We start from the raw sequence: 21,473 nt of genomic DNA on the forward strand, positions 1-21,473 counted from the left end.
CTGAATACCCTTTTCAAATTTAAATGCATGAGTTTTAAAAATCTAAAGACAAACTTAATTTTGAAGATTAAAAATGTTGCACCCTAACTCACTAGGTATGACATTTTATTTCTTTGAAATAAGAATGTCCTATTATTCAATTCATTTTATTCGAGAAAAAAAGAATCGTATTTTAAAATCTTTTCAAAATTTCGACATTAAGACATTAAACGATCAATTCGGTACCAATTTTGGGCGTCACGAGGGTGCTAACCCTTCCTCGTGCGTAACCGACTCCCGAACCTGTTTTCTCAAAATTCGCAGACCTAAAATTATTTTCAAGGTGATCCGATCACACATCAATAAAAGATCGACGGCGACTCCAATTTTCATTTTTAAAGTCGACTACCAATTAATTTTTGTTTTTCAAAAAAGGTGGCTCCGACAACCACTACCATAAATATAATACATGTTTTATTGTATTAAATATAATTTTTAAAATTTTATATTTTGGGTTGGGTTATTTAATAGGATTTTTATTTTAAGTTTTGAGTAATAGATTTAATTGTTATTGGGTTAGTGATTTAATATAAATATAAATATATATAATTATTTTACCCAAACTCATTTTTCAGGTATCGTATTTTTGTTCAAACCCTCCTATTTTTTGGCCGATGACCCGACCCATAAATAAGTATAAATCAAACAAAAAAAAAGTACCTCAACATGAAGTGTTATGATTTTGAAGCATTAGAAGCATCTATTGAAGTAGCTAGCCAAAATAGAAGGCTGAAATTGCAAGGTGAACAAAGGGCTTTTGCATCATGTGGTGTTTTTTCTATGAATACACAAGACAAAGTTTATCTTTAAGACTAAGAACTTGAAACTCTTTAGTGGACATTATTGCTTGTGGGTCAATGGATTCTAACATTGGCTTCTAAAAAGGTGGGAACACAAAGTGATAAATCTTAGCTTTGGATTTGACACTTCAATTTGAATGAACATGTTCTCTATGAGACAATTTAACTAAGTAATGCCAACGCCAAGCCTTCTTGCATTTTTCGAAAGATACTAAACCAACACACAAAGTGAGACTTGGGAGAATCATTGATTTCAAGAAACAAGAATCAAAATATAAAAGTTAATCATTGTAGGCTTGAATTCTTCGAGAGAAGTTTTTGGTCAAACTCTAATAATAGTTAATATTATCCTCAGGTCATGTTGGGATTTTGTCTCCCGTATTCGTCAAGACTTCACCAAGAGCGAAAACACTCACTTCCCTTTGGTGGGTGGTTGTGTGCCCACGAACAACCCATTATTTCGAGACACTCTCCCTTTATGAACTATACACAGCATGACTCAAGGACAATATCAATCATTACTGGATTTTAGGCTAAATGTTTGAAGAAAGACACCTCAAATACTTCTCCCAAAAGAATCACCTCTATAAACAAATATCAATCTTCGTAAATCTTAATTTTAATTAAAGGTAAAATTATGTCTTTAATCTCTATATTTTAATAAAATTTAAAATTTAATTCATATTCTTAAAAACAAAAAATAAATTTCTATTACTTTTATAAATTCTACTTAAATAGTTGAGATATTAATATTTTCTGGTTAAAATGAGCTTCCTATAAGGTATATTTACTAAATTCATAGTTAGAGATGAATTTTAAAATAATACAAAAAAATTAAATCTCTTCCATATGTGAATTTTAAACCTAATTAAACCACCTAAAGTTGGCAAAAAAGGATGCAATAAAACTGAAAATTCGAACAATGAACACACCCGACATTGATTATTATGTTCTGAGATTTTTTAATTTCTAATTTAATTAAATTCAAAATTATATCTACTTTTATTATTTTTTAGGTATAATATAACTTTTGGTCTTTGAATTTGGCGATTAGATTTGGTACTTATACTTTTTATTATTATCTAATTTGGTCATTGAACTTAACAACTAAATTCATTTTTGTCCCTGAACTAAGATTTTATCAAGATTTGATGATGTGACCAGCGTTACTGAAGCAAGACCGAATCGGAAAGACCGAAAACTAATAGATATAATGATCAGAACAAAGGGGTTGAATTGATTGACTCATAAGCTGCTTATAATTGGTAAAAAATAGAAAATCGAGACAAAAATAAAATTTTGAATAGGTTGAATCAGTTTAATTTTAATTTTTTATGATTTTTAATTATTTATTTAATTATTGCTAGTTCGACGGTCAAACTGATCGAACTAGTTGAATTAAGAACTGATGGTCTAACATGTTCAACTATTGCTTAATTATTAAAATATTAAATGTCATACTCACCTAGAAATTTATCTAAATTTTTTAAATTTTAAGTGATGTTGTGGTGCAATCTCAGAATGACACACCATCAAATTTTTATTTTTTCTAAGTTGAGTGATTAAAATAAATCTAATTCTTAAGTTAAAATAATTGGCCGAAAAAAAAAATCAATAACATGCGAGTTGCTGATCAAGCGCCACGTGTAGATCAGTAATATAAAGAATGTAGGATGAATCATACACAATAAATGCCCCCCGCCCCTTAAATACAAAACCAAAGCTATAACCCGCCGATCTATCGGCCAAATCGCCGGGACCTAAGAATTCTCTACCGATTTTACCCTCTTTTCTCTCTCTAAGAATTCCCCTCCTTTCTCTCTCTATCTCCTCTGTTTCTTCCTCCATAAAAATCCAGCAAAAAAATCAACTGTTCCAATAAAATCCAACTATAAAATAAATAAATAAATAAATAATAATGGGTTAACTTAAAGCAAATAGCTCCATTAAAATTAAAGCAGAAACAAAAAGAAAGGAAAAAAAAGGAGAGAAAACCCTAGATTTAGGGGAGATAGGGTCATTATCGTCATTTCACGCTATGAATCGGCGATAACGGGAGCGGTTCATATCAACGGCAAAATAAGAGAAGAAAAGAGATGTACAGAGGAGAGAGAGCCGCCGGTGGTTCCAAAGGGGAGGTAGGTTCGGTGGATCGGAAACGGATCAACGAAGCGCTTGATAAGCAACTGGAACGATCGTCGCCGTCAACATCGAGAGCAATCAACGGCAAGGATAAGTCATCGCAGTCCCTTCAAATGGGGAAGCATCCACCTGATCATTACCGTGACTCTTGTTCTGCTTCTCTACCTAAACCGAACGCCTCCGGTGGTATAAACTATAAACATAACCACATCTCCATATTTCGATGATTTTAGGATTTTTAGTTTATAAAAAAATTGGATTTTTTTGAAGAACTTACGAGAAATTTAGGGTTTTTTTTTTGTTATCATTGTTTGATTTTATGTCTAGGTTTAGTAAATTTTGAATTTACGTAATTGAAACTGGATATTGATGAAATTATGAAATTTTATTGTTATTAATATGAATTTTGTTAACAAATTATAATGCTTATATTTTGATGCTTGCATTTGAGAAAAGAGTGAGAAAAATAGATAAGAAAGCTTAAAGATTTATATTTACATTGCTCACAATAGCACTTAACTTTCAACTAGGTGTTCTTTCCCTATTTGTAATTGAGGGAAAAATAACAGATTGAAGCATAAGTAGAGTGGCAAATGACTTGTATTCGAGTCTTCAGTTAACACCGGTCTGGCTTTTGGGGAAATGTGTTTGTGTGTGAAGGGGGTTGGGGGTAGGTTATAAGGGTTTTGGCCAACTACGTTACTCGGACTCGGGTGTGAGTGTCGGATACATAACTGTATCTGACACGGGTATGGTTAATTTTTTTAAGTTTTTCTATGTATTTGAAGGATCTTGGAGGTCATATCCTTATATCTGTGTGTTGGACTCATGAAAAATGAAGAGTTTGAGCAACATGATTGGTCAAACCTTGTATTTGTATGAATAAGTTTTGCTTAATGTCTAGGTTTATGGCCTCGAACAATCTGTCAGCTTCGAAACTATGTTTGTCTTAGCCTTTTGTATTTTCCCACATTTTTCAGTATCAAATGAAGTCAAATGCATATATGTTTTGTAAACCTCTATATATTCATCTTTGTAAGATCTAAATTCACTATTGTTCATCCAATGATTACTCGTCTATGAACCATGTTTTCAAAGTGACGGTTGTTACCTTTTGGTGTGTGGTGGTGATGCTTAAGTGACATATGCTGATACGAATTTGGATTTCATTTACTGCAGATGAATCTGAAACTGACAGTGAAGAGTCGGATGTTAGTGGTTCCGACGGGGATGACACATCTTGGATCTCATGGTTTTGCAATCTACGTGGAAATGAATTCTTTTGCGAAGTTGATGATGACTACATACAAGACGATTTTAACCTTTGTGGGCTAAGTAGCCAAGTTCCTTACTATGATTATGCTCTTGATTTGATTTTGGATGTTGAATCTTCTCACGGTAAGCTTACGGTTTGTTTCTTCTCATATCAAGTTCTCCGGATGTGTGAAAATCTGTCCCTTCTTTCTAATGCTTGCTTTTGAATCTTGATGATGGCGAACTCATTATTTATGTCATTTAGCAACATGGCTAGTTTCTATCTATTAGTTTCTTGCAATGAGAAAATTCACGTTAAACTGAAATTGATAGGAGATATGTTTACGGAGGAGCAAAACGAATTAGTTGAATCTGCGGCAGAGATGCTTTATGGTCTGATTCATTCTCGATACATATTGACAGGCAAAGGGATTGCCGCTATGGTGAGATACTCGCCGTGAACTATGATTTCATACACATATATATATGTGTGTGTGTAATTTGAGCAACTGATTACAACAATGTATATATATATGTTTTTTAACTTTTTCAGCTAGACAAGTACAAGAACTACGATTTTGGAAGATGCCCTAGAGTTTACTGCTGCGGACAACCATGTCTTCCAGTCGGTCAATCGGATATTCCTCGATCAAGCACCGTAAAAATATACTGCCCTCGATGCGAAGATATCTTCTACCCACGCTCCAAGTACCAAGGCAGTATCCTTTTAGCCATTGAACTTATCTGCTATTACTTGTTGCATGCATTTTGTGGGGGAAAACAAATAATATGCATGCCATGTTATCCATCTATTGTTTTTGAATAATCACATATGTTCTCATCCGTTTTTACTATCTGAGAATATTTCTATTTGGGCTGGTTGGTATTCAGTCAGGCAAAGCCATTTTAATAGTAATGACTCTAGGATTTGAACTCAGTCCAAATGCTTGAGGAAGAAGTCAAGGGGGGACAAATAACAGGCATGCCATGTTATCCAACTATTGTTTACCACAACTTTTCTTATCTGTTTTACAGCTCGAGAACAATTTTGTTCGGGTTGAGTGGTATTTAGGTAAAGCCCTTCAAATTGTAATGACACTAGGATTTGAACTTAGTCCAAATGCTTATGGAAAACTCAACTACCACTTACTTCCAACCACGTATCGTTTATCCATCTATAGTTTTCGACATTCCTTATAGTTCCTGCATTTTGGTTACCTTAATTCTAACTAGACACCGACGGTGCCTATTTTGGGACAACATTTCCAAACCTGTTCTTGATGACATACCAACACCTGAAGCCACAAAAGGCATCTCAAAGCTACGTACCAAGAGTATTCGGGTTCAAGATCCACAAACCCTGATATAATGTCAGGAATTAAAGCTCTCTTTTGGGGCAAAAATAGTTCTTCATCAGTTGTATTGCCATTTGCCCTAATCATCTATTTTGGAAGCAATGCTTTTGAATGAGATGAGGTATAGTTCTGCGGTCTTTCAGATAATCATATCATGTTTTTAGGTCCTTTTTTTTCATGTTTTTTTTAAACGAATTACTATATATTTCAATTGTTAAATTTTCAATTTCTTCATCAGAATTCTTTCTTGGTGGAGTAACTATCAATTTTCCTTTTGGTTCAGCTCACCATTGCATTTTTTTATCTTGTTCAAATATATTTTAGTCCCTGTACATTAGTTTTCGGATTTTTTAAATATATTTGGTTCTGCTTTTATTTCCATTAGTTTTCGGATTTTTAAAATATATTTCCTCTACTTTTATTTTACAGTAATTTAGTTCATCTACTTGTTTCATTTGAAAATTGAAGTTAAATGGATAACTATGAGGGGATTTCCCTGTACATTTCCTCTACTTGTTTCACATTTTAGATTAAAATATGTTTATGAGAATTTAGAATTTAGTCCCAATTTGAGTCTCTTTATTTTTTAGCTTTCAAAATTTAATTTTTAAATTTAAGTATATTATAACATTAATTTTTAAGTTGGTGGGTATTTTTTTTATTTTAAAATGTTACATAAAAAAATTAAAAAAAAAAGAATTAACAATGTTAACAATTGTGATCTGAGTTTTGAAAATTAAAATTTTAAAAATAAAAATATAGGGATTAAATCTTAAACTCGTAAAAGTTTAAAGATTCAATTGGAACATATACCATTAATCTTTTAAAAAAACAAAATCATAATTCATATTTCTATCCAACGGACAATATTATCCGATCGTATTATTCAAAATACACCTAATGGATTCAAATGTATCATTTGTTTTAATGCGTTGTTATTTTGATTATAATTTTTTAATTTTTAAGAGTAGGATTAAATTGATAAAATATGTAAATTTTTTTATATATTAGGAGTTAAGTTTATTGAAATAATTTAGAATCATGATTAAATTGACAAGGTGTGTAGAATGTTAAATGTTAAATTTACCAATAAAAAGACAACCACGTTAGTATTTCGTTTAATGATCAAATGTAAATGTATTTTTATGGTAGAGTGATTACAAGTTGTAATTTGCAAGTGATCTAACAGGAGTGATTAAATTAAAAGAAATAGTAATCAAAAAAGGAACATGTTAAAATTTGGGTGACTATATCTGCAGTTTATTACTCTTTTAAAGAAAGCTAAATTATATCTTTCTATTCATCAGTCAAGGATGAAGTCAGAAAATTTTAGAGACGAAATTAAGTTGCATATTTTTTACAATAGTAAAGATATAATTTTATCACTTTAATAGCTTATATATTTATAATTTTAATTTTACTGTTATTAATTTTAATTTTAAAAATTATAAAAGGACTAAAAGAACAAAAATTCATTTTAAGAGGGTTGGACCCTTGCGAACACGTTTAAATCGAGCTGTACCAACTGATCAGATCAAAACTAACTATAATATTAATATAATAAGAGGTATAAAACCAATTGATTCGTAAATCGATAAAACCAACTAAAGTAGACAAATCGACCGAATTGAAAATAGATAATCCGATCCATCCACCGGTTCCAAAAACATGACTATCCAACGGACAATATTATCGGATCATACGCTATGACTGTTTAAATAAACAACACAACAATAGCGCGCATTCACGGTGGGCCCCCATTTCAGTGTCCCTTATTTCCGTTTTAAACGTCCCAAATTACCGGGAGATTTTACACCTTCCCACCCTAAAACCCCTCTCCCCTCCAAAACGACCAACTAAATCCTAAATGTGAAAGAAAAAAAAAACATAACGTAATTTCAAAAAAAATCCAAAACGATCTTTAAATCATGAGAAGACTCTGTATGATCGACTCTTTTAGATCTAGATCCATGACTTGGATTTAAAATTTTGTAAATTTTCTTTTGAAATCTTTAGACGTTCAAGATCAATGTTGTTTGCTTTTCGATCGGTGAATTGAAGCTTCGCTACTAAATGAAGTTTTGTTAGTAGAATTTACGATTCCATTGGCTCTGAATTGAAAAGATCTGCTTTAGAAATTTGAATTTATTTCCTGTTTCTGGTTTGGCGCGATCGTGTGTTTTTGAAATTGTCAGCTAAAAAATTATTTAAATTTGTACTCATTTATTTAGACTGAATTGAAGTTGAGAGAGAAAAGGTTGAGAGATGGATTCATTATCCGCGGTTAGCGAAGAGCTAGCGGAGATCGACGGACAAATCGCCGATATTTTTCGAGCATTATCGTAAGAATTTAATTTCTGATCTTCTTTTAGTTATGTAATGACAATGTTTTCTAATCAGATTGTTCAATGTAAATTTTATCATCATTTACGATTGAATATTTATTAACTTGCATTTCTGGTTTCTACATTGTTTAACAGGAATGGGTTCCAGAAACTGGATAAGATTAAGGATGTTAATCGACAGAGCAGGCAATTGGAAGAGCTTACCGGCAAGATGCGAGAGTGTAAGAGGTAATTTCAGATCAATACTTCTTTGAGTATTATCTATTACTTTTGATTCTTTGAAAGTATAATGTACTTATAGTTTAAATAAGCTGGAATTATAATGCTTTGGTTATTCACTTTATAAAGAACAAAAATCTAACTTAAAACCAGCGTTGTATGTCATTAAATTGTTTACGCAAGAGTAAGTATTCGCATTACCTTTAAATATATTCTGCTGTGGTGATCTACTTATCCTTTCAGGCTAATCAAAGAGTTTGATAGAGAAGTAAAGGCAATGGAGAGAAGAACTAATGCAAACACCCATAGAATGCTGAGCGAAAAGAAGCAATCAATGGTGCTTTATAACTTTTTAAGTTCTATTTATTTTTGTTGTTCTTATATTTAAATCCTACAGTTTATTGGCCGAGTATCTTGTGTTCTAAGTTTTCTCAAACTTACGGGATTTTTATGCAGGTCAAGGAGTTGAATTCATATGTTGCCCTTAAGAAACGGTAAGTCTGTAATCTGTATCGACATAAGATTAATTCATGCATGTTCATGTTCTAACTAGGTATATAATTTATAATATTATGGACAGAGCTATCTATTTTTCAGAGTTAAGGGCCCTCATCCCATCTCCTCCTATATTCTCTGTTCTTTTTCGTTTAACCATTTCCTTTTATCAGTCTTGGTAAAAATACCATGGAGGTCCCTGTACTAGGAATCAGATTGCATATTACCCCTTTACATAAAAATGGATAAATTAGTCCTTGTATGTTAGATTTAAGCCCAAATTGGTGCTTTTTGTTAAAAAATTCATCAATTTCTACAGGTTAAAAAGTGGCATGGCTGATAGAATAACTAAATAGTTACACATGGCATGCCACATGTACCTCATTTTAGCATATAAAGATCATTTTTTAACAATAGAAATTGATAGAATTTTTAATAGAAAGATTAGTTTACATGTATATAGACTAATTAGCCTTTTTTTTCTAATAGAGAGAGCAAAATGCAATCTAACTACCAGTAAAAGTGCATCCATGATACTTTTACTGATCAACCTTATGATCTGGTGCCAGTGAACTAAATTTTATTGATTGAAAATCTGTAATTTGTAAAGAAAACTACGACAGATATTATGAAATAATTTTGTTGGTATTTGATATGTTACTTGACTTTATTTGATGTTATTGTTCTTGTGTGACAGATATCAAAGCAACCTTGAGAGTAATAAACGAGTTGATCTCTTTGATGGGCCTAATGAAGGCTTCAGTGAAGATAATGACATGCTAGCTTCCAGTAAGTCTATCAGCTTCTTTTAATATTATTATTTCAGCTGATTTTTTTATTTTTTATTTCGAAGGTCAAGTTGAAATTTTGTGTTTAAATAGTAATATAGGTAGATGTAGTTCTTTCCTAATCAGTGTTTGCTTGTGGTGTCGACAATCTATGAAGATGCAGAACTCACTTGCACAAAATAGTCTCTTTTGCTTTTTCTTTTGAAGCGTAGACATAACAATTCTCAGTAATTGTTTGTAGTAATTTTGAGGGTAAAAAACATCTCCAGTCCCTCTCAATTTTGAAATTGAGCAAATTGGTCTGTCTAAAAAAATCAGAGCAATTTAATCCCTATCAATTTTGAAAGTAAACAACTAAGGACAATTAATCACGGTGTTAATGTCTTCTATCAATTATATATAATTTTAATTGGTATAACAATAAATTTAGTGCTTACATGTTTTTTCAATATGGTATTGCTTCTAAAAAATTCAACAAATTTAGCCTCAACATTTACATATTTACACAAATATTGCAAGCTAAATTTGTTATTATACCAATCAAAATTACTTGCAATTGACGGGAAACATTAACCTTGAGACTAATTATCCTTAATTGCTAACTTTTGAAATTAACAGGGATTAAATTGCTTTGATTTTTTTGAGAGGGACCAATTTGCTCAATATCAAAATTGAGAGGGACTGGAGAAGTTTTTTTTACCTAACTTTGTGCTATAGCTAGAATATGAGTTGTCTAACACACTCAATATCGCAACGGATGAAAAGGTAGATAAAAAAAACTCTGATCATTTGGTTCAACATTTTTTTGCACCTTAAAGAAAACAGTCAACCTGTTTATAATTGTACTTTTTATGTTACCTAATGGAAGTGTACACTTTGCTATATATATAACTATTAGAGTGTTGATCAGAGCTTATCTAACTGCTAAAACATGTTTTATAATCTTTGTTTTACTGTTGATGCACTCTCCATATTCGTTCTCACCCCTTTGACATTGATTTTTGGGATGATGATGAAATGTTGACTGGAAATAATGTGTAAGTACTTCAATTTTAAACTGTTAATGAGACAGGGCCTGTATGTTTTGCAGATATGACAAACCAGCAGCTAATGGATAAAGGATACCAGATGATGGATGAGACTGATCAAGCCATTAACAGGGCTAAGAAGGTTAGTATACGTACTTTCCGTGCATAAGATTTTGTTAACATATACTTTCCGTGCATAAGATTTTGTTAACATATACTTCTTCTACTTCAAAATAATTGGTTGTCTTTGGATAGAGTTGTAAATGAATAGAAAATTTGATTAATTCTTCATTAACATTTAGATGTTTGTTCATTTATCAAGTTGAATAAACGGATTTGAATAATATTTTAAGACTCATTTATTAATCGAATCGAACATGAAATGAATAGAAAATTTGATTTATAGTTCATCAACATTTAGGTGTTTGTTTATCAAGTTGCATAAACAAATTTGAACAAAATTTTACAGTTCATTTATTAAACGAATCTAACATGAACAAAGCTTGTTCAGTACATTTATGTTCAAAAAAATTTTGTTTAAAACTCATTTAATAAATCATTTGAAGTTTATTTAAAGTTCATTCATTGTTAAGTTATTATATAATTAATAATATTATTATTGTTTGTGTATTTTTTTATTTATAATATAATTAGCAATATCTATATTTTATTATTTCATATCTAAAAAGTAAGTTATATGTTCATTTATTAATGTTTATAAACATATTCATTTAATTTAAATGAAAGAATATGAACCATTATTCTAAATAAACGAACACATATAATATTAAAAATAAACAAACAAATTAATTCGTTCAAGTTTGATTCATTTTCAGTCTTATATTTTTGTTTTACCCGGTTTATAAGATAGGTTGTTCAAGAAACTGTTGATGTTGGAACAGAGACTGCTGCAACTCTCAAGGCTCAGGTAAATTAACTTCAATTCAAAGCATTAAGAATCATAAAAAAAAGTTCATGGGCATTTTTGGTCTCAGGTTGAATTTACTGTTTTACTCTTTGGTATTACCACAGTGATTATTAAGATATATTACCTCTTTCATATTTTTTAGACTGAACAAATGAGCAGGATAGTTAATGATCTCGATTCTATCCATTTTTCGATCCAAAAAGCATCTAAATTAGTCAAAGAAATTGGTAGACAGGTCAATCTCTGAAACATTCACTTCCTTTTTTCATTCATTTAAGCTTTCTCTACCATTAAAATGCATGTTCTAATGTATTTACTTTTTGTATGCAGGTTGCTACTGATAAGTGCATTATGGCATTATTATTTCTCATTGTGACCGGTATCATAGCCATCATAATTGTCAAGGTACTCTATTTCTCCACCTCAAATTAAAATAATCGATTTAGTTAATCGAAAATTTAAAATATCTAATCAAAATTTTTTAAACTTATTAACCAATCGAAATAATTTTAATTAGTTGGAATGGTTAATCAAGTTAACCAAAATTTTTACTAATTTTTTTCTTTTTACTTTTTGTTTATTTTTTAGTTTTATTTTTTCAAATAATTTTAATTTTTATAATCTATACTGTTATTTAAGTCCATGAGTTTTTGTAATTTTGAAGTGGTTAGATTTAAACCTGTGTTGTTTACATCAATAAAATATTAACTTTACTACTAAATCAAAAATTTATTTCAATATAATATTTATATTTTAATTGTATTATGCATAATTTATAAACCTCATCAATTGTGTATATCTAATAGTGACTAAGTTGGTGTCACAATTTATATCTATGTTCTATATGCATAGTTTTCAAACGCATATATAAGAATATATATATATACCTATGATGAAATTTCTAGTACTTTTTAAGCTCATTATAAATATATATATAAATTTATTAATTTTTATATTTTGAGCTTATATATGTATTGGGCTATGTAAAATATTATTAATAATTTCGGTTAATTACCCTGTTTTCGATCGAATTAATCAATAATTATAATTAAAAGAACTTTTAATCGACAGACTGAATTAGATGAAGTGATCGTCTGATTAGCCAAACTAATTCGATTCAGTTATCAAAACTAAAAGTATACGCCCCTTCCCCATTGAACCACTGAACTTCGACATGGTTTATATACTTTATGATCGATTATTGGTGTTTTGTTTCTCAGTTTGTGAATCCAAACAACAAGGAAATCCGGGATATTCCAGGATTAGCACCGCCTGCAATGAACCGTCGATTACTTTGGATTCCTTATTGAAAGAGTTATGAACAAAAGTACCTGATGATCTGCTATCAGGATTATTCGCAGCCGAACTGAAACAACGAATTGACCGGCCATTGTCCATGGCTGATGCCCCTGTTGAAGAACTGATACATATGGTTGCGTTTTGGTGTGAACCGGCAGTATTTATTATACGTTGAATAGCATTAGCAAATAGCATGGTGAGTTTCGTTGAACCATATTGCTTCTTAGAGCTAAGAAATTTGACCTGATGGATGAGAGGAATGGCTGCTGCTTGTTAGTTCATTTGCCTTGTGTAATTTAAAACCTCCTATATTTTCTTTTGCTCTATGCATTGTTATGTTTTTTAGAAGTTCTATTTTGATGCTATTCTTAAGTATAGAAGCATTAGTATCAAGTCAGCTAGTAGAGGTCTAATTATGATTTCAGTCCCTATGCTGAAATTTGTTATTATTTTAATTTGAATAATTTGGTGTTATTATTTGTAGGTTTAAATTGATAGCACAATTAGTTGATGTTGTTAAAGTGATAATATGAATTTTATTTTATTGGTATCTGGTCATACGATTAAAGTAGCATGAAAATCCAATCAACCATATTCTGCATGGTAGAGGTACTAAAACCATAATTAAATATTTTTAACATGAAATGACTTAGATAAAAGATCATCAAAATGCTAAATGAAATTTGTTCATACAAAGAAGTGGTTTGAGAGGTTGGAGATGATTCACATTATGGATGTGCAAAGTCATAAGATTAATCGTGAAAAAAGGGATTGAGAAGATAATTGAGCAAGTCTCTACCCTTATGAAGGGAATTTATAAGTTTTTCATGTGGATCCCATGAAGTCACCTACCTTATGGAGTGACTTGTTGAGTTGTTGGTGAGCCTTTAACATATGCATTTAGAAACTAAGGTGAGTTTTGTCTTTATAAATTATCTTAGGTGGATATTGATATGATAGGATAAGATTCACATATAAAGCATGCATGCAAAGCATTGGAATCGATAACTATGCAATGCAATATACACTTTTTTGGTAAAATATTTTCAATGGATAAAATTCTCTAATCAAAGTGGTTGACTTAGCGAGATTCTTTAAATAAAATGAAGATATGTAATAATTGTTTCCCAAGGATGGTAATAGACTGACTTTCCTTGAAACTAAAGTCAGCATGGTTAGGTCTTATAATCATGTATAGTAGTTTGGAAGAATTCCACTTAAAAGAATTATAATTTATCAATAGTGTATATTCGAAATGACATAACTTTTAATAAATAAAGACCCACGTGTCACTACTTTATTGAAAGTTGAATAACGTATTAGTAATGTGCTGGCCTCCTAAAAATTGATCGAAAAAATATTTTCATATATTTGAGTTCTCTATAAAAGGTCTAAAGTTTGATGAGAAAATGCAAAAGGAAAGGAAAGTTTCTACCAAGAAAGTTCTTCAGAGAAAAGTAGTCTTTAAAGTTTCAACATGGGAAAACGATGCGTTTTATGATAGTCACTTCCAATGCCCCAAATCCTCGGCAAAAAATCAAGGAAGATGGATGATAATCATCTATTATCAAATGGGATTCACCTTAGAAAATGGAAGACAAGTACCCCTTAAAATTTTAAATGTTAATATATCATTTCATACTTGAATTTGGTTTTAATGTTTAATTTAGTAGTAGTATTTTTTTATCTCAAATTAGTACCTGAATTTAGTTTTAATGTTCAATTTGGTACCCGGATAAAATGGTATCAGGTGACTTAATGAATATTTGACATGTGTCCTGTAGTAAAAAAAACATAGGTACTTAATTGAGACAAAACAAAAAGCTTAATTATCAAGTTGGACATTAAGCCAAAGTTAAATACTTGATTGCGACAAAAAAAAACTCAAGTATCAAATTGAAAAGCTCAAATAACAAATTGAACATTTTAATTAAATTTAGGTACCAAATTGAAAAAAAAAATCAGGTTCGAAATTAAATATTAAAACCAAACTTATGTACCAAATAATATATTAACTAAAATGTAATTAGTAAAAAAATATTACAATAGTAATTTTAATATAATAAATTTATTATATACTAGATTATAACAAGGTAAAAAAGTTACGGAAACAAATATACTTATGAAAAAGTACATAAAAATCAAAAGAGGTTTTAATTGAAATAGTTAAATTGAAACTTTGAACAATACCTTTATATTAATATTTGTTACTTCGTAAAAATAATAATTTTTTAGTTATTTTCAATTGAGTTAATGTTAATTTGACTCATAGCGCCAGTTTAGTTAAAAGTTTAAATAATAATATAGTTATTATAATGTACTTATTTATACTATACTTAAACCCTTAATTGAATTAATGTCACTAGTCAACTTAACATCAATTCAATTAGAAAATAATTAAAAATTATTATTTCTACCAAATAAGTTATCTTAGTATGAGAGGTCTTTAGTCATTTTATATTTATATAAAGTCATTAAAATCTACGTAATGAGATATTTGAATCTAAGACACTATGATTTTTGAATCTACATAATTATAATTTTAAATAAATATTTTTATAATTTCAAAAAATAAATAATGAATTTTTAGATATTTTTAAAGTTTTTTTATTTTTATGATTTTTAATATTTTTTTCTAGGATTATTGTTAAAATGTTGTAAAAGTACCAAATTGAATGTTTTAGCTATAGTTCAAGAGTCAAATTGGATATTAATCCTTGAAGTAAAATGCCACCTCACTTTTCTGTTAAGATTGTAACGGCCATTAACGGATGAATAACCAAAATGTTATAAGCTGATAACTTTAATGGCTAAAATGTAATTTTTTATAGTTTAGTGACAAAAGAAAAAAATTTCACCAAAATTTAGTGACCATCTTTATAATTTGCAAAGAAATCCTTTAAAGACCAATCTAAAAATTATAGTTTAAGGGCCAATTTACGAAAAAAAAGAAAGCCTTTCGAGATTATGTAACGTACATGTAATTATTCCAAAAATAATTTTTTTTCCATAACAATAAATTAATTTATTGCTTAATTATTAAGATAATACAAAAATAAAATTTCAAAGAAGAGAAATTTCCTATTAGATAAAAGGGTAAAAATGGAAAAAATTATCATATTCTAGGTAAGGCGTACGTTATAAATAAACCATATTCAAGCACGTCGTTCCACATTCGAAACAAAATCCCTTCTTCTTCTTTAGCCCTCATCAACAATGTCGCCACCGTCTCTTATCGGCCCACCGGAGCTCCGCCACCCCACTCCTCCAAAGCCTGAAACCACTGTCGTCACTACCACCACTAAAGTTCCAAGCGATCCATTCATGGATCTAATGTTGGCTAATTTCAATGAAGCCAATAACACACCTTCGATGGGATTCACCGAAAATAAATCAGCCACTTATTTAGCCACCGGCAACCCTTGCCTTGACTTTTTTTTCCATGTGGTACCTAATTCCCCACCCGATTCCATTAAAGAAATGTTGGGTCGAGCTTGGAATTTTGATCCATTGATGACTCTGAAGCTAATTTGTAACTTACGTGGTGTTCGTGGTACAGGGAAATCCGACAAGGAAGGGTTTTATACGGCGGCGTTTTGGTTACACGATCATCATCCTAAAACCCTTGCTTGTAATTTGGATTCCTTTGTTAATTTTGGGTATTTCAAGGATTTACCCGAAATTCTGTATCGTATGCTTGAAGGATATACTGTTAGACAGGTTCAGAAACATGATTGGTTGATGAGAAAACAGGGGAAATTCCGAGAGGGAAGCCGTTGTTATTCAAAGAAGCAAAAAGTGGAAAAATCAAAACCCACAGGAGCTAAAAACCCGAATTTGGAGAAAGCAAAAGCAAGGGATTTAAGAAAGGAAAAGAAGATTTCAATGGCGAAAAAGGTGATCGAGCGATATTCAAGAGACCCAGATTTCAGGTTCCTTTTTGAATGTGTCTCTGATCTTTTTGCTGCTTGTCTTAAATCAGATATGGAGTTTTTGAAATCTAATGAAACTAGAAAGATTGGTCTTGCTGCAAAATGGTGTCCTTCAATTGATTCTTCATTTGATAAATCAACATTGTTATGTGAAAGCATTTCCAGGAAAATATTTTCTCGAGAAAATTATCCTGAATATGAAGGAATCGATGAAGAACATTATGCTTACCGTGTTCGTGATCGGCTTAGGAAAGATGTGTTAGTGCCACTGCGTAAAGTTTTAGAATTACCAGAAGTATACATTGGTGCAAATAAATGGGATTCAATCCCTTACAACAGAGTAGCTTCTATGGCAATGAAGTTTTACAAGGAGAAGTTTTTAAAACACGATAAAGATCGGTTTTCGAAGTATTTAGAAGATGTAAAAGCCGGAAAGTCGACAATCGCAGCCGGTGCATTACTCCCACACGAAATAATCGCTGAATTAAACAAAGCCGACGACGAACAAGTTGAGCAAGTAGCAGAGCTTCAATGGCAGAGGATGGTGAATGACTTATTACAAAAAGGTAAACTTCGTAATTGTATGGCGGTTTCTGATGTTTCCGGTAGTATGCACGGGATTCCGATGGAAGTTTCAGTCGCATTAGGCGTATTGGTATCGGATTTAAGTGAAAAACCATGGAAAGGAAAGCTTATAACTTTTAGTGAAAGCCCTAAACTTATATTAGTAGAAGGTGAAAACTTGAAGGAAAAAACAGAGTTTGTGAGAGATATGGAATGGGGTGGCAACACTGATTTTCAAAAAGTATTTGATCTTATATTGAAAGTGGTTGTTGAAGGGAATTTAAAACCAGAACAAATGATTAAAAGGTTGTTTGTGTTTAGTGATATGGAATTTGATCAAGCTTCAATGTCACCATGGGAGACTGATTATGATGTTATTGTAAAGAAATTTACACAGAGAGGGTATGGAGATGTGATCCCACAAATTGTGTTTTGGAATTTGAGACATTCAAGGGCTACACCAGTGCCTGCAACTCAAAAAGGGGTTGCTTTGGTTAGTGGATTTTCGAAGAATTTATTAAAGATGTTTTTGGATGAAGATGGTGATATAAACCCTGTTGCTGTTATGGAAGCTGCTATTTCTGGTGAGGAGTATCAGAAATTGGTTGTACTTGATTGATAGAAGGATGAAGTTTCTTTGTCTATTTCAAATTTTTATAAAAAGGAATAAAGTTTTGCTATTTCATTTCTCATTTTGTTTTCAGATCTGTATATATTTTTCATTTTGTTGTTAGATGTATACAATATCTACACTAGACTACTCGCTCAGATTTATTTGGCTCCCAATTTAATAAAAAATCATTTTAACACCTTATTTAATTTTTGTGATATAGATGTAATTATTATTTAATTAATTTTTTAAATTTAAAAATATGATGTGTCATCTATGTAGCAATTCACATGTATTAAATAGATGACTAAAACGACTTTTTAGTAAAACTAAAAAATCAAAAATGTTATTATGCCCCTGGAATTTTGCAAGTTTAAGATTAAAATATTAAACTTGAAAATGGGTTGTCAAAAGATTAAATTCATTTAAAATATAGATAACAGTTCAAATTGTTTTAAATTTGTGATATATTATATTATATTATTTTACTATATTATGTAATTCATGATATATAAAAAATAATATATAGTGATATATAACACTATAACCTGAACTTAGTCATATATAAATGGACAAAATTTTATATGTTAATATTATTCTTAAACTCGACTTAAATCTGACCTGCCAGTGTATCAACTATCCAAATTTATCTTAACTGCTAATTGGTAAATTAAAAAAAAGTCAAAAACTTCTGTTGAAATGTACTTTGCTTTATCAAAAAAATGCTTATTGGGAATTCATTTACATCTTTGATTTTTGGTATTAACAATACTTAAAGGTCAAATCAATTTGTACACACATACATACATCTCACATTCGATCTAAAAAAATAGCAAAAAAAAAAAAAAAAAGATTCAGTGAGCTTCTTCTAATGATTGCTGAGGCTGGAAATGATCAGGAATTTTCCTGGGTTTCCAATCCTTGTTTTCTTTACTTTCCCTTAAAGCAACAAAATGAAGAGCTTCACTTTTGACTTGGTAAACATGACAACCCCATGGATATGATTCTGGTGCAGACCATATTTTTTGCTCTTCAAATGTAGTTTCCTCCAATATTACTTCGGCCACACATTGTACTAAATTGGGTTCTGGCTCCTCAAAACCCGGTACAGCAACACAACCGAGACTGATGAATTCTTCAGGAGCTCTTGGATACCAAATAGACAATGGAGTTGTGTAGTCATCCATACAATTCCTCCACACCTGCAAAAAACTCTCAAATATGAAGATTCGAATTCATGCAACTAAAACAGGATGTCATTAAGTAGCTCCTAAAAGTCCTCAAAATGGCTATTTGAAAGATTGAATCCGATATTCTTACCAAGTCATAACCCACAGGAAGTGCAAATAGCTTGTCGATGCTTCGATAAACAGCTGCAACATTAGGAGGATGGTTCCCAACACGAGCTATGTCACCAACAGAGACATACCTGAAGGAAAGAAAATTATTCTGCTTGATATTTAAAAATAAATAAGAGGGGGAAAAGAAGCAACAAGTACTAACATGGTTCACTAGCTAGCAATGTTTATCAAGAAATGACTAAAGTCAGTAAAAGTATCGTGGAGGCGTACTAGGAGTCTGATTGCATTTTTCCCCCTTTACTCAAAAAATGGAAAAATTAGCTTTTGTACTTTAGATCAAAGAGCAAACTGATCCTATTAAAAATTATATCCATTTCTGCTGTTAAAAACTAGTCCATGTCAGTCAACTTGAGTTACACATGGCACACCACGTGTCAATGTTTGGTTATTCCATCAACCACAATAGTTTTTAACAATACAAATGGATGAAATTTTTAACAGAAAAGGCCAATTTGCTCTTTGATCTAATGTATAAAGAATAATTTTCCCTTTTTCAGTAGAGGGGCAAAACGTAATCTGACTCTTATACAGGGACCTCCATGGTACTTTTACCACTAAATGTAATAGGTGCTACCATATATCATAAAATAAGTATTTTTCAAGGTTTGCAACACTTCCGTAATTTCGGGTCACAAGTGATTAGCACCAGCAGAACATTCTGAACGTAAAGGCTACATATTTCATGTAAACACATAGGAAGCTACAGCAATCAGATTAAGAAATAAGACTTTTGAGTAAATACAAACTCTAATCTATGTAAGACAAAAAAGTGCTACGAAGAATTTAATAGTTACCCGTCTGGACAAATGGGCCTCCAAATGCTACACAATCCACCATCATCTGATGCCTGATAGACAAAATAAACTTTTTATGTTGAGAATGTGCCATTAAATTATCTTGACTGCAACAAGTATAGTATGGTAAATCATAAAGCACCTTTTTTCTGCATAACGAACATCGACCTTTCAATTCTCTCTCGCTGCTCCAGATCTTCATAAAGTTTACACTGTGTCTAACAAATTTAGTTTCTTCAAGTGCAGAACTTGATGAAGAGAGCTCTCTTGACTTGATGATGGATTTCTTGAGGGCATGTACTGATTTCCTATCATTCTCACTCCCGGAAAAATATACATATCTCTGGCTTGAAGGAACCTGCACGTGGAGAATCTTATAAGTATTGTTTATGTAAAAGGATAAAGATGTATGCAAAGTACGAACCTTTAACATAATGCTGTTTACGTCAGCTTGATACATTCTCCACATCTTACGCGCTACTGAACATATCTTAACAGCTTGTGGTTCTATTCCCTCAACCTCTTCAACATTGCACTTTATGACTCTAACAAAAGATTCTGATCTCTTAAAATTCTTAAGATGTAGGAGCAAGTGAGAAGGCAACTGATTGCCTTGGTTTGCCAACTCCAGTGCCATGAGCTCTTTCCATGGGACATCCCACATGATCTTGCAAGGTTTTTTGTCCATTTTGTCGAGCGATGAACACTGTGGACAATGGAGAAAGAAGGCATCAGAAAATCAGCCGAAATTTATTTATATATGCAGTGTCATAGCTCAATTCCCCTCAAGTCCTTGAGCAAAAAAAAGATTCCCTTGAGTCACCTGCAAGAGCATAACTCGCTTATTGGTCACCAAAACTATTTTGTGGTTTGTTAGTAGAAAATGCTCCTCGTAATGATCAGACCAAGCAAATTTTGAGGGCACTTTGAATATTTCTGTACAGCCAAAATGTTGACTTGCTTGTGCCAGATAGAGTACCATCTGGAAACAAAGGACAAACAATCAAATTCACAAATATTTTCCAAACAGATGGATAAAGAATACATATTTCTATTTCTTTCATTTGAAGCTCTGCAAGTGTTCAATGTGTGAACAGATTGATGGGGCTTAATAAGCACACTTTTCCATTGTCAATCACATGCATATCAGAACGACTATCAACCTATATTCCATGCCAATCTCAGTGACAGTCTCATGTCTAAGGTGTCCGCATTTGCTAATCCTATTCTAGACCCACAAATAATGCTAATTCTAGGCAACAATGATCCCAATTAACAATTCCTCTACTATAAGGTGCTTCAAACTACTTCAAATACTTAGCAACGTTCTACGAGATTATATTAGGACAACATGAAACCTGACTAGAAAATTTGTCTAATATCATGAAATAATGTCGTCTTTGCAAATTTTGCAAATAATCTTTTATCTTTTATAGAATATGCTAATTTTTCATTACTTGTTGGCAAGAAAACAAAATAAATAGTTTTTTCTGAAAACATGAAATTTCACTAGAGAAGCA

General features: G+C 31.2%; 4 protein-coding genes across 6 annotated transcripts in view; 3 read left to right on the forward strand and 1 right to left on the reverse strand.

Annotated features, from left to right (window-relative positions):
• The first annotated feature begins 2,539 nt into the window (after positions 1-2,539).
• On the forward strand, positions 2,540-5,872 carry LOC107933739 (casein kinase II subunit beta-2). 3 transcript variants are annotated; one of them, XM_016866026.2, is made up of 5 exons: positions 2,540-3,167; positions 4,161-4,379; positions 4,569-4,678; positions 4,789-4,954; positions 5,469-5,872. In XM_016866026.2, the coding sequence occupies exons 1-5, from the start codon at positions 2,936-2,938 to the stop codon at positions 5,597-5,599; spliced, it is 858 nt and encodes a 285-aa protein (XP_016721515.1). In that variant the 5' UTR covers positions 2,540-2,935; the 3' UTR covers positions 5,600-5,872. The 3 variants fall into 3 exon arrangements, with proteins under 3 accessions (XP_016721515.1, XP_040946556.1, XP_040946555.1); XM_041090622.1 differs by having other exon boundaries at positions 2,572-3,167; positions 5,271-5,872; XM_041090621.1 differs by having other exon boundaries at positions 2,572-3,167; positions 4,572-4,678.
• A 1,537-nt stretch (positions 5,873-7,409) lies between these two features.
• On the forward strand, positions 7,410-13,236 carry LOC107933719 (novel plant SNARE 11). The gene is made up of 10 exons (XM_016865998.2): positions 7,410-7,932; positions 8,071-8,163; positions 8,398-8,491; positions 8,611-8,648; positions 9,347-9,438; positions 10,528-10,607; positions 11,337-11,393; positions 11,536-11,628; positions 11,724-11,798; positions 12,614-13,236. Exons 1-10 carry the CDS (start codon positions 7,856-7,858, stop codon positions 12,701-12,703), a joined length of 789 nt encoding a protein of 262 aa, XP_016721487.1. The 5' UTR covers positions 7,410-7,855; the 3' UTR covers positions 12,704-13,236.
• A 2,612-nt stretch (positions 13,237-15,848) lies between these two features.
• LOC107933742 (uncharacterized) lies at positions 15,849-17,880 on the forward strand. The gene has a single exon (XM_016866029.2). It carries the CDS (start codon positions 15,909-15,911, stop codon positions 17,805-17,807), a length of 1,899 nt encoding a protein of 632 aa, XP_016721518.1. The 5' UTR covers positions 15,849-15,908; the 3' UTR covers positions 17,808-17,880.
• A 607-nt stretch (positions 17,881-18,487) lies between these two features.
• The window catches only part of LOC107933727 (uncharacterized), a 32,286-nt gene continuing 29,300 nt past the window's right edge, over positions 18,488-21,473 (reverse strand). Inside the window, 6 exon segments of the mRNA XM_016866005.2 lie at positions 18,488-19,000; positions 19,119-19,227; positions 19,954-20,006; positions 20,096-20,311; positions 20,378-20,659; positions 20,777-20,935. Of these exon segments, the coding sequence (XP_016721494.2) occupies positions 18,653-19,000; positions 19,119-19,227; positions 19,954-20,006; positions 20,096-20,311; positions 20,378-20,659; positions 20,777-20,935 (1,167 nt within the window). The 3' untranslated portion in view covers positions 18,488-18,652.

This window comes from Gossypium hirsutum, chromosome D03 (genome assembly GCF_007990345.1).
Source record: "Gossypium hirsutum isolate 1008001.06 chromosome D03, Gossypium_hirsutum_v2.1, whole genome shotgun sequence".
In the NCBI taxonomy this organism is placed as follows: Eukaryota; Viridiplantae; Streptophyta; class Magnoliopsida; order Malvales; family Malvaceae; genus Gossypium; species Gossypium hirsutum.